The sequence below is a fragment of the Rhynchophorus ferrugineus genome, unplaced genomic scaffold (assembly GCF_030347505.1).
Source record: "Rhynchophorus ferrugineus isolate W39M unplaced genomic scaffold, kcgeb_rfMv2 rfM2, whole genome shotgun sequence".
NCBI classification, from domain to species: Eukaryota; Metazoa; Arthropoda; class Insecta; order Coleoptera; family Curculionidae; genus Rhynchophorus; species Rhynchophorus ferrugineus.
The window spans coordinates 38,480,699-38,500,813 of NW_027472581.1; the positions used below are offsets into that span (position 1 = coordinate 38,480,699).

Sequence of the window (20,115 nt, forward strand, 5' to 3'; positions counted from 1 at the left end):
TGTATCTGGATATACTATTAATTAAGACTTTTTATTTCATCTCTTAAAAATCATCACGTGATATTAATTCTTAGACTGATATGAATGTACCTTAAGTAGTTTTGTACGGATTTGTGTGAATAAATAAATTTTTTTATAAATAATTGTTTTTATTTATCAAAACTAAAATTGCTGTATATAGGGTATTACATGCTGCTATTCTAATGGAGACTCTTGTATTTTTGGTTCACTGTCGATTCCTAACAATTCGTTTAAAAAAAAGTCAAGTGAAATTTCCTAAAGTAATAAAATATATATAATGATAAAGTACTAAATTAAATTAAAAATAATTAAAGAATTGTTTTACCTCGGGAAGAAAATTAAAATTATTTTCACCATATGTATACACTCGTAGCAACGTCGTTAAACATTTATGTAAATGAGTCGTTGGTTCTCCTAAAAACATATATTATTTTTATATATTTATATATATCCAAAATATATCCAAAGTTGTGTGAATACATTTCTTTAAAAACAGATATTATATGTATACCAATAGACTGTAGCAAATAGACAAAATCATTCATATCAATTCTATTTCGTGTTGGATAGTCAGCCATTTCACAAAGTATCTTAAAATTAGATTTCAGTATATCCATTGAATAACCATAGGGTGGGCGATGGTTAATAAAGAGCTTCACAAAATCGATAAAACTTATCTCATCTCTAACTTTACCAGTATCATCAAAATCTCTGTATCGAATATCAATCATCATAGTTTCCAACTAAAATCAAATGTTTTTTCTATATATGTTTTATACCCTTAAGAATACGTGTTTTATATAGTTTTTGTATGTAGATGTTATTGAAATACATTGTTTACATATTGATTCTTTTCACAGTTTTGTACGTATTTATGCAGATAATTTGTTTCTCAACACACAAAAAATTATTTACATATTACATAACTTCTATTACTGTCTTGTTATAAGTTGTGTGTATAGCGGTTACCTCAAAATCGGTTGGATAAAACCCACATGTCTTAACTAGATCGGGTATTTCCGTTAAATTAATGCAATCAGACACTCTTCTGGGTAAATCAATATTTTCATGTTGTAATATTTGCATATAGAAAAACAGATCTTGCATCTCGTGAAAAAGCCAACCATTTTTTCCTCCATCTAAAAGACAATAATACGGCTCAAGCCCAGTACCGCCCATTAGATTTATAATTTCCACTGATCTAAAATGAAAAATAACTGTAATTAGTCAAAAATATGTAACTATCAGTGGAACCGAGGAATGAATATTTATGTATATACATAATTATATATTTATATAATACAACTTAATGGTTACTTTAAGTGTTTTTTACACTTATCTTTTTTTCTCTTTAACTGCATAACATTCGGTTTTACGCAGTTATGCTATTTATAAGTATTTTGTATACATTTGGGTGAAGTTTCATTATCAGAGGTTCTACGCTAAATCGGTCGTCTAACCATATTTAGGTACAAAAATATATTTAAAGAAACAATTACAGAAAGTGCTTTGTTATCCCTCAAACCATTCATTGCTCATTACTCCCTATCAATCATTATCCTCAATTAAACCCTAGGCTGTAATGCAAATAAATATACTTTTCTTGGCTTAAAACAAACGTTTCAGAAAATTTCCAATATTTTTTTTGCAATAATTGAAATAAAGAACAAATATTTGTTGATTTATTTATTAATATGGCATATCAAATAAACTTAGCTGCTTTTGTTACTATTATTAAGTGTCGGTAAAAATAAAATTAAAAGTCTTAATTCTGTATTTTTAAATCAAGAATTGCCCATTCATTGTGAAACAGCGGAATCTTAAGTTTTATTTAAAATATTGTTAAATTTCTAGCCAGTATTTCACATCTCTGGCAGCACATGGTGAGGGCATCGAGAGAACGTTTAAATCGATTCAGTTTTATCATCATGCGCTATCAAATAAACTAAGCTGATTTTGTTATTGTTAGTAACTATTTCATATGTAACTAGACTCGCGTTGTATATAACAATTTTGACAAATTGAGTCATGAATTGAAACTTACCTTTCTTTGATTTCCCATTGTAAAATACATCTGTCTTTAACTCCAAAGGTAAATATGTGGTTTCCATCATGAGATATAACAAAATCGCAAACCTTAAAATATAGTTTTATGGTGTTATAATTTGAATATCTCCTTCCATTTAGTGTTAATTTTTTATAGTTGCTTTTACCTCCACTGGATGAGCTAAGCACCCGGTATATTTATATGGATTTCCATCTGGTGGTAGGATGTGAATACCAATGTGTTGCTTACACATAAAAGTCATGTAACGGCAGTCATGATCTGGTAATATCTTCGTAAAAATGAAAGAGAAAATAATAAATTATATAACCTATTCGGTACAAATATTTCATACTCATTATTATTTTCTAATAATATACATCTGATTTTTAATACTAAGCCTACTATTAGATGTTTTTATGTATTTTGACCAGCGATATCTATTGGTGAAAATGCCAAGTATCAATGTAGACAACCTAACCTAACTGTTAAAATAGAGTTTTACATTTCTCTATATAATGTAACAGTTTTTCATGTAATATTTTATATAAGGGTGCTAAGGAATGGTCAAAAAGACATGTTTAGCATTCATTACTTTTTTTGTTTGATTTGGAGAAATCTGTTACCGAAGCTCATCAAGCATTTATGGTAATGCTACTCTGTCATATCTCTGACATTTGATTTTAATGTTAATGACAGCGAATAGCCTCAAGAATTGAAAAAAGTTCAAACGATGAACTACAAGACTTATAGAACGAAAATACAGCTTAAACTGTCAAAGACTTTCAGCTAGTTTACCAGTTGATGAGTCAACTGTTTCCAGACGTTTACGTACGAAGGAAAAGATTCAAAAGTAGGAAAAATGGCTACCACACTATAATTGAGTGAAAATGTCATTTCGGCTCGTTTCAGTATCGCAGTTTCCTGGCTTGTCGGAGAAAAAGAAGACTCCGCCTATTCCGAGCGCAAAAAGTAACGGGTCAGTCTAAGATGGATATGTATGTTGACACCGATACTGTCGATGGAATATACATGACCATAAACTCTTGCTGTGCATATAGTGGGCTCGATTTCTAAATGAGTATCAATTAACCAAAAAAAAAAAAAATAAAATAAACGAAAGATATAATAGATGTCATAGGATTTTATTAGGCAGTATAAGCAACATTTAGGTGGTGCACAATGGGTGGCAGCAACACATTCTAACAAGGTCTTAATTGATAATTGAAATTATTTTGTGAGTTTCAATACAATAAATAACATATAGGCCTAGACATCAGTTAAGTTAAGAAAAGAAATTTACAGAAGTAATCAATATTTTTTTTAATACGACAAGGTACCTTCACAAACAGCTCAAAAAAGTATTGCGAAATTCAGTGAATTTAAGTCTGCGCTGTTGCAACATCTACTTTATTCAGCAGAATAAGCCCTGTTTTACAAAAAATTCGCAATGCGAAAATCAATGCGTGAAAAATGAGTCTTATAAATTCTCATTTCAGGAAAAGATGCATAAATTAGAATATAACTACGTAAAATGTATAATCATAAAGTGTATTTGTAATTCATTCAGTAATGTATTTCAAAATAATAATCTCATGTATTATAAAGTGCGTAGTCTGTGTCCATTAAATATTTTCTGTTTGCAACGGCAAACGATTGTTATTTACCTAAAAGATATGATAATCTAAAACAGATTATATAAGTATTGCGAGTCCCCACTTACAGTTATTTCGTTTTTTAGTTTTTTATTAAATTAAACATTTCCTGATTTATATTAACAAAATATTAAGTGTTGAGTAGTTTAAAATAGGAAGACGTATAGAAGAAATTGATATAAATCAAAAATGTCTTATAAACTGATTGAATTAATTGTTGGATTATTTATATCATAAAACAGTTCAGAATAGTCAAAAATTAGCACCGAGTAGTTTCTGGTGTGATATGAATATAATTGTAATAGAATACAATACAATATTTATGGAAAGAAATCGACTTGCAAATTGAGCAGTTTATTCCTCCCTCCCATTTTTGCCTATAATGTAACTTACAACATTATGAACATTGCTTAGGACTAATTCAATCAAATGCCGCTATGAACCAGAAGCAACACCCAAAATGTAATAAAGTATAAACTTCATTTCGTTATATCACGACTTTTTTGTAGTGCTACTGTAGCCCTAGTGAGACTGCTAAAAGGTAATAGCTGAAGAATAGATCAGCGTCCAAAGTGGCTTGGGAGCAATTTCTGGAGAAATTTAATCATCATTTTCATGGACTTATGACACGATACAGTGACATGATACACACCAAAATGGTGATTTTATACAAAAGGCCGCTTATTCTTACGTTAGGTCGCTCAAAATACAGCCATAACATTGTTACACGACTTTTACATTTTTATCATCTTTATACGCTTTATACCTGCTGTTGTCCAATCATCTATTACACAAGTTTATAAATTCGGGTCAAATGTATGACTCCAGAAGATGATAACGATTCTTAACGTTATCCGATGCTTTGAACTCAGATCTTCGATCAACGTGTCAAGATTGGTTCTAGTTTTTGAGTTCGTGCACGGTTGCAGCACTGTGCTCTTATAACGGCTGTCGGCATTGCATTAAAAATTATTTAGAACTTGTTTTTGCGATGTGATGTGCTTCGAAACGTGTTAAAATACAGAGAGGACGTTGCAAAGTCGATTCAAAGTGTTCTTGTTACGTTTGTAGATTATATTATGTTATATTCTCAGTAAAAGTGGAAAAATCACAACAAATACATTCAAAGGTGCGTATTTCCAGTACTTTAACATTGCTTTAGTAGATTGAGAAACATGGGTACCGAAATTGTTTTGTAACATGTGCAAGACAATGCTGTACAAGTGGTCTCTTAGTGAAAAGTGAGGGCAGAAATATCACATGTAAATGATTGCTAATTTTGCTAGATGAATATCTCATCAGCGGCTAATAGTGAAAGCGACTTCGTTATGGGAGAAAATTATTTAATTTTGCAAGGTGAACTGAGTGAAAATATTGACTCTAAAACACAACTCATTATATACAGAAATAGAAATCACACGATTTTACCATTTTCCAAAAAGAAAAATGACATGTGTTTCTGCAATAATATAATTACTTTATTTGATATGATAAGTATATCATATGATCGAAATAAATGGCGTTTACTCATGATGGTTATAGGTACAGTTTGAAGGTGGCTCTACTCCACACTGAAAATAAAACAACTACCCATTTTGATAGCTTGGGCAGTAGAAATTAAGGAATTATACAATACAAAGCCTACAATTTCAACTAAGATCAAATACAATGAGCACCAAAGAAAATGTGTACTTAATTTCAAGACATTAATTGGTTTCATATTCATTATGGGTTATTGGTCTAATAGTTGGGATGCATTCTGGATTTACAAAATTTTTTCTTGTTTTTATGTTTGTTGGACAGCCATGCAGTTGATCATCATTATGTGAGAAAAATGTATCCAAATCCGACTTATTAAAAGACAGGATGACAAAATGTGTCCTTTGTACTGCTTGTGAATCCACAGGATATTGTTTTGTCACCCCTTCACAGTAAACTTGGCCTTCTTAAGAACCTTCTCAAAGTACCTAATCACGAAGGGCCGAATTATCACACAATTGGAGCTTGAATGTCTCTCAAAATACTTTCACATCTTATTTTTTTATAAAACAAAACAAGATCCCAAACAGCATAAAATTCACAAGTTTATTTATATGCATTGGGAAAGATCCAAAACAGGGAAAATGGCATTTCAAATTGCTTCCACATCGCAGTTTCATTTCTTCAAGCAAAAAGAAGGGCTTCCTGTGGCGTTTGGGACTAGCGATAAAAGTGCAAGACGCCTTCGTTTAGTCTAAAGAGATCTACTCACATCGACGCCCAATCGGAATGTTCACGGCTATAAAGGATCAGCAAGGCGTATTACGAGCTACTAAAACCTGACTGACATCAATTGAGCTACAAGAGTATTGTAGCAAAGATCAGTAACAGGTCCAAAGTCATGCTGTGACATGTAACATGTACGACAACGCTAGGCCGCAGGTTGCAAGAGTTACAACAGTGAACGATACAAATGAGTATAAAGGTGCAAAAGGTTACGGGTTAGTCCCTGGCTAGCACTATAGTGTTACTACTATAGGTGTTACTACTGACCTTAAATGAACGACGTATTGTTGCATAAAATATCAGAAATAGCGAGTAATAGATACAGTGTCATCCCCTGGCATGACAGGAGCAAACACCTAATATTTTATGAACCTTTTTTAGTTTTAGTTTTTAGAATACAAATTGTGGGAATAAAATTTAATAAATACCTCCATTTTCTTTATGCATGAATTGCGAAAACAACCAAATGCTGGTCCGAGAGCCAGGCTTCGAGGAACTTTAGTAACTTCGTGTAACAATTTTAATTTGTGCTAAAATAAAACACATACGAGCAAATCAATTTACATAACATCGTCTATTTTACTTTATCGTCTGCAACCAAAAAATAACCTATTCGCTTTTGACCATATAATTTCGAATAATATATAAAATGTAAAGGTATGGCGGTTTGTTCGATTCTTTCTCTCATGGCTATAGAAAATGGCTCATCTTCGTCACAGCTGAAAAAATATCAAATTAATATTACTGTTACTGTTTAGTAATTACGATGCTGTACGATGCATTATTGTATTCTACCAAGTATCGGTCGCAGCCAATAGTAAATAATGTCGATTTATTATTAACGAAGAAAAATTTGATATCATTTATGGCTTCGTAATGTGATCGGATTTTTCCACGAAATTCCCAATGGCTTTCTTGTGTATTGTAATTAAACAGAAAGATGGTTAAATTTGAATCCTAAAACACATAAATGAAAATTATTGATCAGTTAGTTAATAAAAAGTTAGTTTTTTTGGTATTTTTTTATGGTACTCCAAATCGGAGAATATTATTTTTGCTATAAAGATATTTCATATATAATAGATACATTTTTTTATGATTTTCATTATACAATATAACTAAACTGACATGTAGAAGATCGTTTCAGTAAGTGATCTGCTGTACAAAATTTTAATCTAGATCTTATTCTAGAGATTGCTATAAGTATATATATATATATATATATATATATATATATATATATATATATATATATATATATATATATATATATATATATATATATATATATATATATATATATATATACTGATTACTCAATGTGTCTATTAATCAGTTCATATTAATATTAATCGTTCGTATGGTAGTATGCGTTTGATCCTACGCACTACACTGTCATCGCGCACATTTAATTGTTTGGCGAGTGCATTCGGATGCACCAATAGTCCTTTCAGAGTACTTTGCACTAACGCTTTGAATCACACTCAATATGGGTTCTAAGGGGATATCGATCTGAATTAATTTGTTGGAGACGTAATATGGGACATCGACAATAGCTCTTTATTCTGGAACCTCTCAAGGATAGCTATATATGTTTAATTTTCTAGTAGTACCCCACAGTTCAATATAATTGCTCCAAATGGGCCTAAGTATTGACTTATACAGCAAAATCTTGTTATATAAAGATAATTTAGATTTATATCCTATCAGCCAATATATCCTATACATTTGGTTTAGTTTAAGCTCAAATTTTTTGCGTTTTGTCACTATATGTTTTTCTAGCGTTGGGAATTATCGACTGAAAACAGTCGAAAGTCGATAGTCAAAAAACTAGCGTTATAGTAATAACTATTTTCAGTCAAATGCACGGTTCGGCTAGTTTTTTCAATTCGTGATGTCAGACGAAGATGTACGAATCCTTTCTTGTGAGAGAGGAAAGGACGAAGATAATTGCTTGGGGCTAGAAATCTCCTGAAATCCAAAATAGATAGATCAATTGCTGGAATAGAATAAAATCTCTCTAGAAGTCATATTTTACTTTCTTCATTTCTGCGCTTGTTTCAGTATGTGCGTAACGTTTTCTCACTGTGTTGTGAATCGTAAAAAAGGCTACGCGATATAATTTGAGCTGAAAAGCAATTATATTAGAAATCGTTCTTTTGTCGACCATGAAATCGACGCTAATCGCCATCGGAACAAAACAAGGTGAACACAGTTCATCGATGCTTGGTAAGTTAATGGATTTTGTTCCGTATCCTATCATGCGTAATTTGGGGAATGCAGCGACTCCAATATTATGTTTCGCCTATTCTAAAGCAACATTTTCAGTGCTGCAATGTCATTTTAAATACATATTTTATATAACAAAAAGCGTTACGAATAAATTCCGACACCCAATATAAGAATTGCGGTTACGTTAATCTGTCTGAATATTTAATGGCGTAATCACTGCTACTCATTATCCCCGTTTAATATTCGGTATTTTTATTAAGTTGTAAAACCTTATCAGCTAGCGAGCAACCAGTGTGGAGATTAACTATGAAGGCACTGAGATAATTATTCTGTTCGGATTTTACGTTATTGTTATAAACATTCACAAATATCCATACCCTTACGCGAAACCTAGTAAAATGTTCATTTAAATTATAACAGGTCAGGTCAATTGAAAAGTCCCCAGCCTGACATATAGATGGCGTTACTAGAATTAAATCCATATGTCTTTTAGTTAGCCCTAACTCTCAAAAGATGCGTATATAAATTTGACAGCTGTCGGATCATTAGTTTGTGAATGATAGCATTTTGAGTGAAGCAACATTTGTTATTGTGAAAAAAATTGATAAAAAGGAATTTCCCGTTATCAACACAAATATGGCTTTTTGAAAGCAAAAAATACAGTCGAAGCAAAAATTTGGCTTGATGCCGAGTTTCCGGACACTGCCCAAGGAAAATCAACCATCAAGGATTGGTATGCTAAGTATAGACGTGGTGAAATGAGTACCGAAGACGGTGAACGCAGTGGACGCCCAAAAAAATACACAAAATGATTTTGAATGGCCGTAAATTGAAATTGAATGAAATAGCAGAGATTCTAAAGATATCAACTAAACGTGTTACATCATATCATTCACGAATATTTGGGCATGAGAAAGCTCTATGCAAAGTGGTTGCCGCGCGAGCTCAGTTTTGACCAAAAGCAACGACGAGTTGATGATTCGAAGCAGTATTTGAAGATGATCAAGCGTAATAAACCCGAATTTTTGTGTCGATATATGACAATGGATGAAACATGGCTCCATCATTTCACTTCGACAGTCATCCGAGTGGAGTGTACACGATGAACCCGCTCTAAAGCGTGGAAAAATGCAACGCTGTATTTTGGGATGCGCGTGGAATAATTTTCATTGACTACCTTGAAAAAGGAAGGACCATCAACAGCGACTATTACTTGGCGTTATTGGACCGTTTGAAGGACGAAATCGCCGAAAAACGGCCGCATTTGAAGAAAAAGAAAGTGCTGCTTGACCAAGACAATGCACCGTGTCACAAGTCAGTGAAAACGATGGCAAAAATCCATTGGGTTTCGAACTGCTTTCTCATTCACCGTATTCTCCAAATCTGCCCCCCAGCGACTATTTCCTGTTCTCATATCTCAAAAGAATGCACGCTGGGAAGACATTTTCGTCGAATGATGAGGTGATCGCCGAAACTGAGGCCTATTTTGAAGCAAAGGACAAATCGTACTACAAAAATAGTATCGAAAAGTTGGAGGATCGCTATAATCAGTGTATTGAATTATGTTGAATAAAAAAAGAAGGGAATGAATGAAGATTGACCTGTTAGGTTTATATTATGATGACGCCAGTGTATTTCTATTTCTATTTAAATGATAAAACTGACCGAAAAATCTTTTATCAATTTGAATATGTAGATATTTTTGGAAAGTGTTATATTAATATGTTATCGTTTATATTAAAATTCACCTATTATATATATGTTAATTCAAGTGTTTATTCAAGTCAACGAATTTTTACTTCATTATCACAAAACCACTAAATAATAATATTACAAAATATTTCAATAAATTACATACCTTTGCCTAGAGATTAATTAATGTTGTCAAACATCCTTTTGATGGCAATATTTAAATCTATTATGTACTTAAATTGTTTAATAAGTTCGTGATAATAAAACAGAAAAAAATCTATAAATATTCATTAACCTTTTCAATACAATACTTACATAATAGGCAAATTGCAACGAATTATGCGAGAATGAAATTTTCTCCACATTAAATTTCGAGTATCTAAAAGGGGACCCTCTGGCTCTTAATACAATAGGTTCTAAAATCCAAATTTCCCCATTTTGTCTCCCACAAATTAAGTGAAGTGCTATGACATTGAATTTGTATTTTAAAAAGGTGTTCGATTATATTCCATTATACTCACATTCATAAGAATATTTGATACATGATACCATGTCAGCTTCTCCCCCCTCTTCAGTTTTATTCAACAATATAGTAGCTATTTGGTCTTTAGTATCAAAGTTAAGCAATGATACTCTTCCATTGTGATATCCTATAGCCAAATATGGTCTAAAAGGAATATAATAAACATATGTTTTGAATGAAAGTTATAAACTATTACTTTTCGTCATGGGCATCTATAGCAGAAATATTTGCATCTGCAATGTGAAACAGGGGGGTACATCTGTTTTGGATGAAATTTATTGCAAAAATGTTACAATCTGCCGTGGCTATGTATTTAGACAAGAAAGACTAAGTTTAAGAGATGAAATATATAAGCAGGTAATAAAAATATTTAGATATGCAGACTTAGATTAATTTTATATAGTATATTCCTGTCAAAGCTGTCATTATTAGATGCCTGAATGTATTTTGATGAGCGATATCTATTAGTAGAAACGCGAAGCATCAATTTAAAGAATTGTTATACAATCTAACCTAATAAAGTGTTGAGTTTGATGATTTTTACATTTGTCTATATAAAATACGACGTCAGGGAAGTGATTTTGGGTACGTTGGTGACAAATAGTGACAAATAGATCGAATTATTTTGTCAGCTACGAAGCATTCAGTCAACCACATCGCATTAAAAGTGACGGAAAAGAACTTTTAAATGCCTATGGAAAAGGAACGATTCGGTTCTCATCAACAGTTGAAGACAGATGTGAAGAAATAACATTGAAGGATGCCTGGTATGTACCGAACATTTCCAAAAATTTGTTTTCTATTCTAGGTGCTCATGATCGTAATAAAAATAGTAAGGTTGAGTCAATGCCTATGTCCTATTCTATAAAGATTCATGGTCAATTAAAATTATGTGGTTTTCATGCAGTAAATGGTACTCTGTACAAAGCAGCCACTAAACCATTAGTACCTGAACATCGAACTGTTGTATATTCTGTTGTCGAGGGCAAATCTGATCTGTTACAGTTGTATCATTAGATATGGGGTCATCAAGATAAACATCACGTGAAATCAAAACTCAAGAAGAATTTTTGTATTGATGTCAAGATAGATAAAACAGAAACCTGTGAACCATGTATATATGGAAAGACACATCGTTTACCATTTGGTACAAGAGAGATGTCAAAAACTCCAGGTGAACTAATCTCAGCAGATGTGTGTGGACCTTTTGATGAACGATTAGGAAAGAAGCGTTACTTTGTTTTGTTTTAGGATAATTATACAAAATTTAGGCATGGTTATTGTATAGCCCAAAAGTTAGAGGCAATTGAAACACTGAAGGACGTTCTAAGGCACACATAAACATTGGGACATTCAGTAAAAGGGACGCAGAGTGATAATGGCAAGGAGTTTGACAATGGAGAGGTTAAATCTATCTTACGCAAAAACGGAATTATACAGAGATTGACGGCACCCTACACTCTTGAGAAGAATGGAATTTGTGAGCGAGACAACAGAACTGTAGTCGAAATGGTCTTGAAATATTCAAATCCAGAAATGACCTACCCAGCAGTATTATGGGCTGAGTTAGTTAACACCACAGTGTACATTCTGATCAAAACGGAAAACTAATCTATAAATGGTGATAGTCCTTACGAATTGTCGAATGGAAAGAAGCCGCTAACAAAACATCTAAGGATCATTGGTGTAACATGTCATGCCCATATCCATAGTCAAAAGCGAATAAAAATGGATAGAAAAGCCGTAAAACGGGCCCTCATAGGATAAGATGGTGATGAACGGTTTATAATTTGGATCCAAAAAGGATCAAGGCATCATTTTGTCTACAGATGTACGATTTGAAGAAAAACGAGGATGATGTAATGAACATTCTAACCTACAATTTCAAGAAATTTCCTAAAATTTCTAAAGTTTAGATAGATGTATTAACAATAAAGCTATTTGATAAAGTAATCTCAGAATATTATTTAATAACCTATCTCAACAATACTGACTATTGTAGATACTATTGTACATGATTGGAATATGCACTACAATCATAATGTAGTATTTATGTAACATATGCAACTAGATGAAAAATATAAAATTAAACGAGAAGATTCCATAAATGCAAGAAACATTTGGGACACATTGGTTGTGTGAAAGAATCTAAGGGAATATATTTATTTTATTTCTTTTAATTTTCTATTAATGTTTTTAACACCTTAGTTAAAATTTTTTATTTATATTATTTTCAGTTATTTAGTGAAGAAGAAAGGTATTATATAATAATAAATTTGAGAAACATAATAAATACCTATTGATATAAACAAGTTTTTCTTTTTTGAGCTAAGTTTTTCTATTTTCAATTCCATTAATTCTTGAAGAGAAACCTTAGTTAAATTCATTCTCAACGAAATACGGACAAATCTGATTAATTTTATTTCATTGCGCCTGCACTCAACTAGCCAATCATACATTACATATATATCATTTCTCTGTAGTCTAGATAAAATAGGGGTTTTCCAGTTAGTGGTATTAATTTATTAATTGTATATTGACGCTAATCTTGGAACGTTCAAAATTCGAGACTCATTACTTTTGTTATAAACCATTTGTTGTTACCGTTCATCGATCACTTTTAGAATACTAATTATTAGTATTTATCGCATGCATTTCGTTTCAACGATTTAGTGGAGATTTTTAATGTCAATACCAAAGAACGGTCTGGAAGACCAAAAAGATTCAAGACAATGAATTGAGAGGCCTATTGGGCAAAAATACAGGTCAAACATTAAAACCATTTTCAGATACTTTAGAAATTAACGAATCAAATATATCCTGATGTCTAAATGCGATGGGCCACTATTTAAACTGAATGAAAGTGGCATTTTCAGAATCGTTAAAAATAGGAGCTTTTGTTATAACAGGTCAATTGAAAAGTTCCCGGTATGTCACATAGATGGCGCTACTCGAATTAAATCTATATGTTTTAGTTACCCCTAACCCTCAAAAGATGCGTGTATAAATTTGACAGCTCTCGTATCATTAGTTTATGAATTATAGCATTTTGAGTGAAGCAACTTTTGTTATTGTCAAAGAAATTGATAAAAAGGAATTTCGCGTGTTGACAAAATATTGTTTTTGAAGGGAAAAAAGACAGTCGAAGCAAAAACTTGGCTTGATGCCGAGTTTCCGGACACTGCCCCAGGAAAATCAACCATCAAGGATTGGTATGCTAAGTTTAGACGTGGTGAAATGAGTACCGAAGACGGTGAACGCAGTGGACGCCCAAAAGAGGCTGTTACCGACGAAAGCATTAAAAAAATCCACAAAATTATTTTGAATGACAGTAAATTGAAATTAAATGAAATAGCAGACACTCTAAAGATATTATCTGAACGTGTACATCTTATCAGTCACAAACATTTGGGTATGAGAAAGCTCTGTGCAAAGCGGGTGCCGCGCGAGCTCACTTTTGACCGAAAACAACGACGAGTTGATGATTCAGAGCAGTGTTTGAATATGATCAAACGTAAAAAACCCGAGTTTTTGCGTCGACATATGACAACGGATGAAATATGGCTCCATCATTTCACTCCGAAATCCAATCGACAGTCATCCTAGTGGACTGCACACGATGAACCCGCTCCAAAGCGTGGGAAAACACAACTGTCGACTGGCGTCTGTATTTTGGGATGCGCATGGAATAATTTTCATTGACTACCTTAAAAAAGGAAGGACCATCAACAGCGACTATTACATAGCGTTATTGGACCGTTTGAAGGACGAAATCGCCGAAAAACGGCCACATTTGAAGAAAATGAAAGTGCTGCTTTACCAAGACAATGCACCGTGTTAAAAATCCATGAATTGGGCTTCGAATTGCTTCCTTATCCACCGCATTTTCCAGCCCTGGCCCCCAGCGACTATTTCCTATTCTCAGATCTCAAAAGAATGTCCACTGGGAAGAAATTTTCGTCGAATGAAGAGGTGATCGCCGAAACTGAGGTCTATTTTGAAGCAAAGGACAAATTGTACTACAAAAATGGTATCGAAAAGTTGAAGGGTCCCTATAATCAGTGTATCACCCTTGAAGGGAATTATGTTGAATAAAAAAAACTAATTTTGCCAAAAAAATCTGTTTTACTACGGTAGGCCGGGGACTTTTCAATTGAACTGTTACTTAAAATTAAATTGAAGAATATATTAAAAATATTGTCGCTATCTACTGATACCCGTCTTTCAGACACAAGGCTTTAAAAGTCTTTGTATTTAACCTCGGGATTAGATTGTCTTACCAACACAGAAAATTTTGCTTAAGAATAGGCGATCGCAGTCGCTAGATTCTCCAAGCAACGCAATTCTAGTAGCGCCATCTATGTGTCAGACCGGAGACTTTTCAATTGACCTGTTACATTATTTAAAAGCGTTGCGAATAAATTCCAACGCCCAATATATGAATTGCCCAATAAAACCCGAGAAAACCAAATAAAATAACTACTGCAAATATCTATCGACAGCAATAGCAAGTAAGGGATGCAAAGTCATTCTATGATATGCAACATGCATGACAAAGGCTCGACCAAACGTTCTAGGAGTTTATGCCACAATGGGAAGTTCTGCCGCACCCAGCGCCACTTGTTCAAGTCAATACAACAGAGCTTAGCTGGCACACAGTTAAGAAAGGCAAGAGTGATCAATGAATTATGGAAAATATTTGTGTTAATATAGAGTTTAACAAATTTTCGGAATCAATGCCTTTTTAAAGTGAAAAAAATGATAAAAACACATACAAGCACCTAATATAATTTACCTAAGTATAAATAGTATATGCTTCCTGAACTTCAAATATGTTCAATAACAATTTTTTTGTTTGTAATTCCAATTAATATGGTAGGCTCCCCAAGAAGACACTGGGCTATCTTAAAAGATTCGTACCAATTGTAATAGAGATCTTAAGATGAGATGTTTGAAGCGTCTTTATTTTGAAAATGTTGGATGAAAATACTTATAACGGAAAACGCGTAGTAATAATTAAATATAACCTTCCTTATCCCTGTCCAAACATTACCATTTCTCATCGATGTTGTACAGTAAGATTCACTTTCATTTTTATTTAGTTTTGAATAGCCTCAAAAAATCTACCAATTCTCTAAATATGACAAATATTTGGAAAAATAATACATAAAGCTTCTAACAATGTAGTGCTGAATTAAAAAAAAATTCTTCAAAATTAGTTCACATTACTGGTGAATATTATAATTATGAAATATTATAATAATATTTGTAACTTAATAACGGTACTTACAAACAAAGAAATCTGTCACAATGAATGTTTCATTGAGCAAACTTGCATCAAAAGGTGCATCTATTGCTATAAATTGCTCTATTTCTTCTTGTATATCTATATACTCACAGTCAGCCACCATTTCATCATTTTCAAAATTTGACACTTAAAAACATGAAAATTTAAGAGTACGTTTAGAAAATTAAAATTATCTAAGTGCTTAAAATAATAATTATATTAAATAAAATATTCTTATTAATTATGGAAAATAATCTTTAAGTAATAGAAAAATACCTGGTACGATGATTTTATCTCCGATATATTTTCTAATTTTTGGCGTTAAGGAAAAACTAATATCCGTTATGGCACCAAGAGACATGTTCCTTATCCAATACAAAATTTTAATTCTTTTATCGAAAAAATATATATGTCCTTTTGTATCGCCAATTACAAGTTTCCTACAAGCGTTCACGTTTATTTAACATCTAACATAATATATTTGCGTTACCCATCCGTTGTGGTTATAACTCCGATTGATGATGGTGTAACTTTTACTGCGTTTATATAAATTTTTGAGTTATTTAACTGGGTTCCTTCGTATTGTTTTGTATATAATGTTGAACGAAAAACTAATATACAACCTCTACTGGATGATACAAATGACTCGTGACATTCATTTATATATGTTCCTCCTGTTAGAGTCCCAATTTTTTGCTTATTTGTGATTTGAGTAATAGGCATATTAATAAACTTTTTATTTACGGTATCCTGACAAAAAATTATTTCAAATTTTAAAGAAAAATATGTTATTGCTTACCCATATAAGAAAAAATGTATGCGTTTCAAAAACAATCATAATGTGTTCTTCCTGGTCAGGATTATAACATATTTTAATTGGAACTCCATGTGTTTTGTGAACCAGAAATGTATCTAATTTTGCAGTATTATATAAAAGTTATCGTGCTAAAAATATTAATATTAGTTTTATTTCATTACCATTTGACTTTTCTTCTCCTAATGTCCAAAGCCATAAGTCAATCTGGTAATATGCATCGTCATTAGCACCAATCGTTGTTAAATATTTTGCACTGTTACTTAATGTAGCAAGAAGAACACTACTACACGTATACAGATTGAAACGTGTAAATATTGGTGATCTATAGTAATAAAACATGTATTACGGTTTGTTTTATGATGATAGTTTGTTTTTACAATGTTTTACTATCCCATACGATAAGACATCCATCTTTACTGTCATCGGAACTAACTAACCATGATCCACTCGCATCACTTGATATACAGCTAATCATTGTTTGCTGTAATTGTTGATTTACATTTAGTAAAAATTAAATTGTATATTATATAACTCACATGTCCTTCAATATGCTTCATTTCTCTTGTACAGTAATTGTATAAAACTAAATTGTGAACACTTGAAAAGAATATTTCTTTCCTTACATTATCAGTTAAATTTATCAACCCTACCTTAGGGTTAATGCCGAAGGACCATTTCAAATCCTATAAGATATGGTTTTATAGTTTTTTTTAACGTTTCGTATAAAATCATATTTTACAAAGGGTCTTAGTTTCATAGCCAAATACGGATTACTCAATGTTCTTTTTCCGCTACTTTGCTCCAAAATTTCAATTTCCTTTTCAACATTGTGTATAGATATATCCGACTCAACCAAAGATATTGACTCACGAAAGAGGCCTTCTTCTCCAAGTCCAAAATCATCAACATTAATTTTTTTAGATATATATAGTAAATTTTCTTTATCTTCCCCATAAGAAATACTATCTTCGGACATGTTAAAAAATCTGATGAAATATCAATAAAACACTCGCTTCAAAAAATGACGTCTGTTATTATTATCTCAGATAATTGATTAACGAACTAGTGACGCTTATTTTAATGACGTGAAGTGTCAACTATTATTCGTTTGCATTATCACTTATCCTTTGTTGTAATGGAATTACGAAAGACACTATTTTGTTCAAAGTAAATGATTCCCACTTAATAATATAGTCTTTATATTTATATGGCATACATAAAAAATGATATCTTTATGGCAAAGTAAAATTAAAATAGTACTACATGACGTAGGAATTAATAATGTTTATTAAATAACAGTAGTTTAATTCATCTACAAATAATAATTCATATGGATTATATGACAATGTAATATTTAGAGGTAATGCTAATTATAAACACTACGCTATGATGTATTTATTTTTATTGCTTTTCTTAAACAATACAACAATTTCAAGTATTTCTTATTGTCTTAATATTAAAAATAACAATAATGACGTAAAATTAATTATTTTGTACACAATAGACATCTACAACTCTACTACTACACTAATTTCGAATATATTTTACATAAATAGCAACATAAAACAAAAACTGCCCAAATTTTATGACTATAAGGCTGTTTTAGAAACATTTTATTCCAATTAGTAAATGGAGAATATCAGGTTGTATAGATATATACCAACATGAAAAACAATATAATTATCTTATATAAAAAAAATATGTTGGATTCTAAAATCCATTTAAAGAGTAGATGATTAATAAAGTTCAGCAACATTTTCTTTATGTATTTAACTTTTTGTATTAATCAGTCATATTATATATTTTGTATTATCCAATTCCAAATAAGTAGTTAAAGCAAAATATTTTCTGTCATGTGATCTGATAGAGATTATTAGTTTAGAAAAATAACTACAAATATGTTGTAAAACAGAAAAGTATAGTTTTGCCTTAATCTAGTTACCACAGATTTTGAATCAAAATATAATAGTTTGTAAGTCAAAATTGACAATATCATAAAATCTTATGATTAAAGAGTTAGGACACTTTTGACAATAACAACACTTAAGCTAAATTGAGATTTCATTTCTTAACATATCAATTTGTTGGACTGGCAGGTCTAGATCCTACAGTAAAATCTTTATATTGAGAGAAAACGCAAATCTAAAAATAATTTTAGAATTAATGTTTGAAATAAATATCTTGAATAGAGGTGTAAAATTATACATAATGATAACATCACAAATGTACAGTAGCCTTGAAATGTACATAAAGATGAATATTGTTGACAAAGAGAATTTTTGTATTAGATAAAACTATTTGCTCAGTTTTTCTATAAATAACCAATATTTACAAGATATTATTCTTAATAAGGTATTATAAATTATGTTTCAAAACATACCTTGTCTTTTAATTGTTGACATAACTGAAGACCTACAGTGAAAAACACTAACACTTCATTTAACCAAGGTACTGAACACTCAGCATGGGTAGAATCATATTTCATTTCCCCATGATTATTAATTAGTTGATATATAGCAAATATCAATTTATGGCTTTGAATATAAAAGCTGATTGCTAAATCTTCTGCTAAAGTGGGTGTCAATGATTTCTAAGAAAATAACATGATATTTTATATTAATAAAACAATATTAGATGTTACATACCATATTACGACTTTTAATTAAATCATCCATTGTTTTTTTTCTTGGCACTATTAAGCTGGTTCTACCCCTTTGTAAACTACCAAGTATATTTCCCAATATATGTAATACTTCATCAGACGACCTACAAATTTAAAATATTGTTACAGTTATAACTATCAATCAAAACATTCTTAAATACGAATTAAAATATGTACTTAAACTTGTAATTTTTCCCAACATCATCTATATGATAAAGGGCTTGTTGTAAATGATTCGAGGCATCTTGTACTTGTTGTAACTTCCAGGGATAATGATTCTGTATACTAGTTTTAACAATTGTAGCAGAATTTTGTCTTGTTATTTTAAAATTAATATCCTAAACAAGTGCTAATTAGATTTCTCAATATATTTAAAACATCTAGCTAATACATACAGCATGAGTAATACTATCACCAGTTAACGTAACAACACATTTTAATTGATCTACAGGTACAGAAAGTACAAATGTATCCTGTTTGGATGAATTATCATGGCCATATAATGCTACTGGAAATCTCCTTGCACATTCCTTTAAAACATACATATAATTGTTTCACAAATATACATCTGAGTAATACATTCTCACCACTAAAATATGATGAATTTGTTCTAAACCCTTATGAATTTCTTCATTTAATACCCATTCAAATTCCTTTTGCTGAAATACCATAATTAAATCAACATTTAAAGAAATAATTAAAAAATTACCAAATTAATTGCTTCTGACTTTTCGCAGTCTACCATCTTATTTACTCAACTTTTGAACGTCTAAACCATTTATTAAATTAAGGTGAATTTTTAATTAATATACTATTGAATAAAACTAGACAATTGTCACTGTCAAATGTTTTTAAAAACAGCTGCTTAGTTTTTCTATAGGCCCAACAGATGGCACTGTTAATTTTCAAGAATGCTA

General features: G+C 31.3%; 2 protein-coding genes across 3 annotated transcripts; both read right to left on the reverse strand.

The window, feature by feature from the left end:
* Positions 1–134: 134 nt before the first annotated feature.
* LOC143192036 (cilia- and flagella-associated protein 251) lies at positions 135–17,532 on the reverse strand. 2 transcript variants are annotated; one of them, XM_076397495.1, is made up of 20 exons: positions 17,276–17,532; positions 17,073–17,219; positions 16,914–17,017; positions 16,698–16,858; positions 16,519–16,631; positions 16,210–16,469; positions 15,996–16,159; positions 15,723–15,866; positions 10,629–10,737; positions 10,431–10,576; positions 10,225–10,373; positions 6,761–6,942; positions 6,569–6,704; positions 6,414–6,515; positions 2,235–2,357; positions 2,066–2,157; positions 991–1,222; positions 533–764; positions 347–435; positions 135–276 (listed from the first exon to the last, which is right to left on the reverse strand). In XM_076397495.1, the coding sequence occupies exons 1-20, from the start codon at positions 17,510–17,512 to the stop codon at positions 196–198; spliced, it is 3,003 nt and encodes a 1,000-aa protein (XP_076253610.1). In that variant the 5' UTR covers positions 17,513–17,532; the 3' UTR covers positions 135–195. The 2 variants fall into 2 exon arrangements, 1 of the variants encoding a protein (XP_076253610.1); XR_013004694.1 differs by having other exon boundaries at positions 138–276; positions 502–764.
* Positions 17,533–17,921: 389 nt separating this feature from the next.
* Positions 17,922–20,053, reverse strand: rogdi (rogdi atypical leucine zipper). Its single transcript, XM_076397501.1, has 7 exons — positions 19,908–20,053; positions 19,786–19,857; positions 19,594–19,728; positions 19,376–19,536; positions 19,182–19,302; positions 18,917–19,126; positions 17,922–18,678 (listed from the first exon to the last, which is right to left on the reverse strand). The coding sequence occupies exons 1-7, from the start codon at positions 19,941–19,943 to the stop codon at positions 18,613–18,615; spliced, it is 801 nt and encodes a 266-aa protein (XP_076253616.1). The 5' UTR covers positions 19,944–20,053; the 3' UTR covers positions 17,922–18,612.
* Positions 20,054–20,115: the final 62 nt, after the last annotated feature.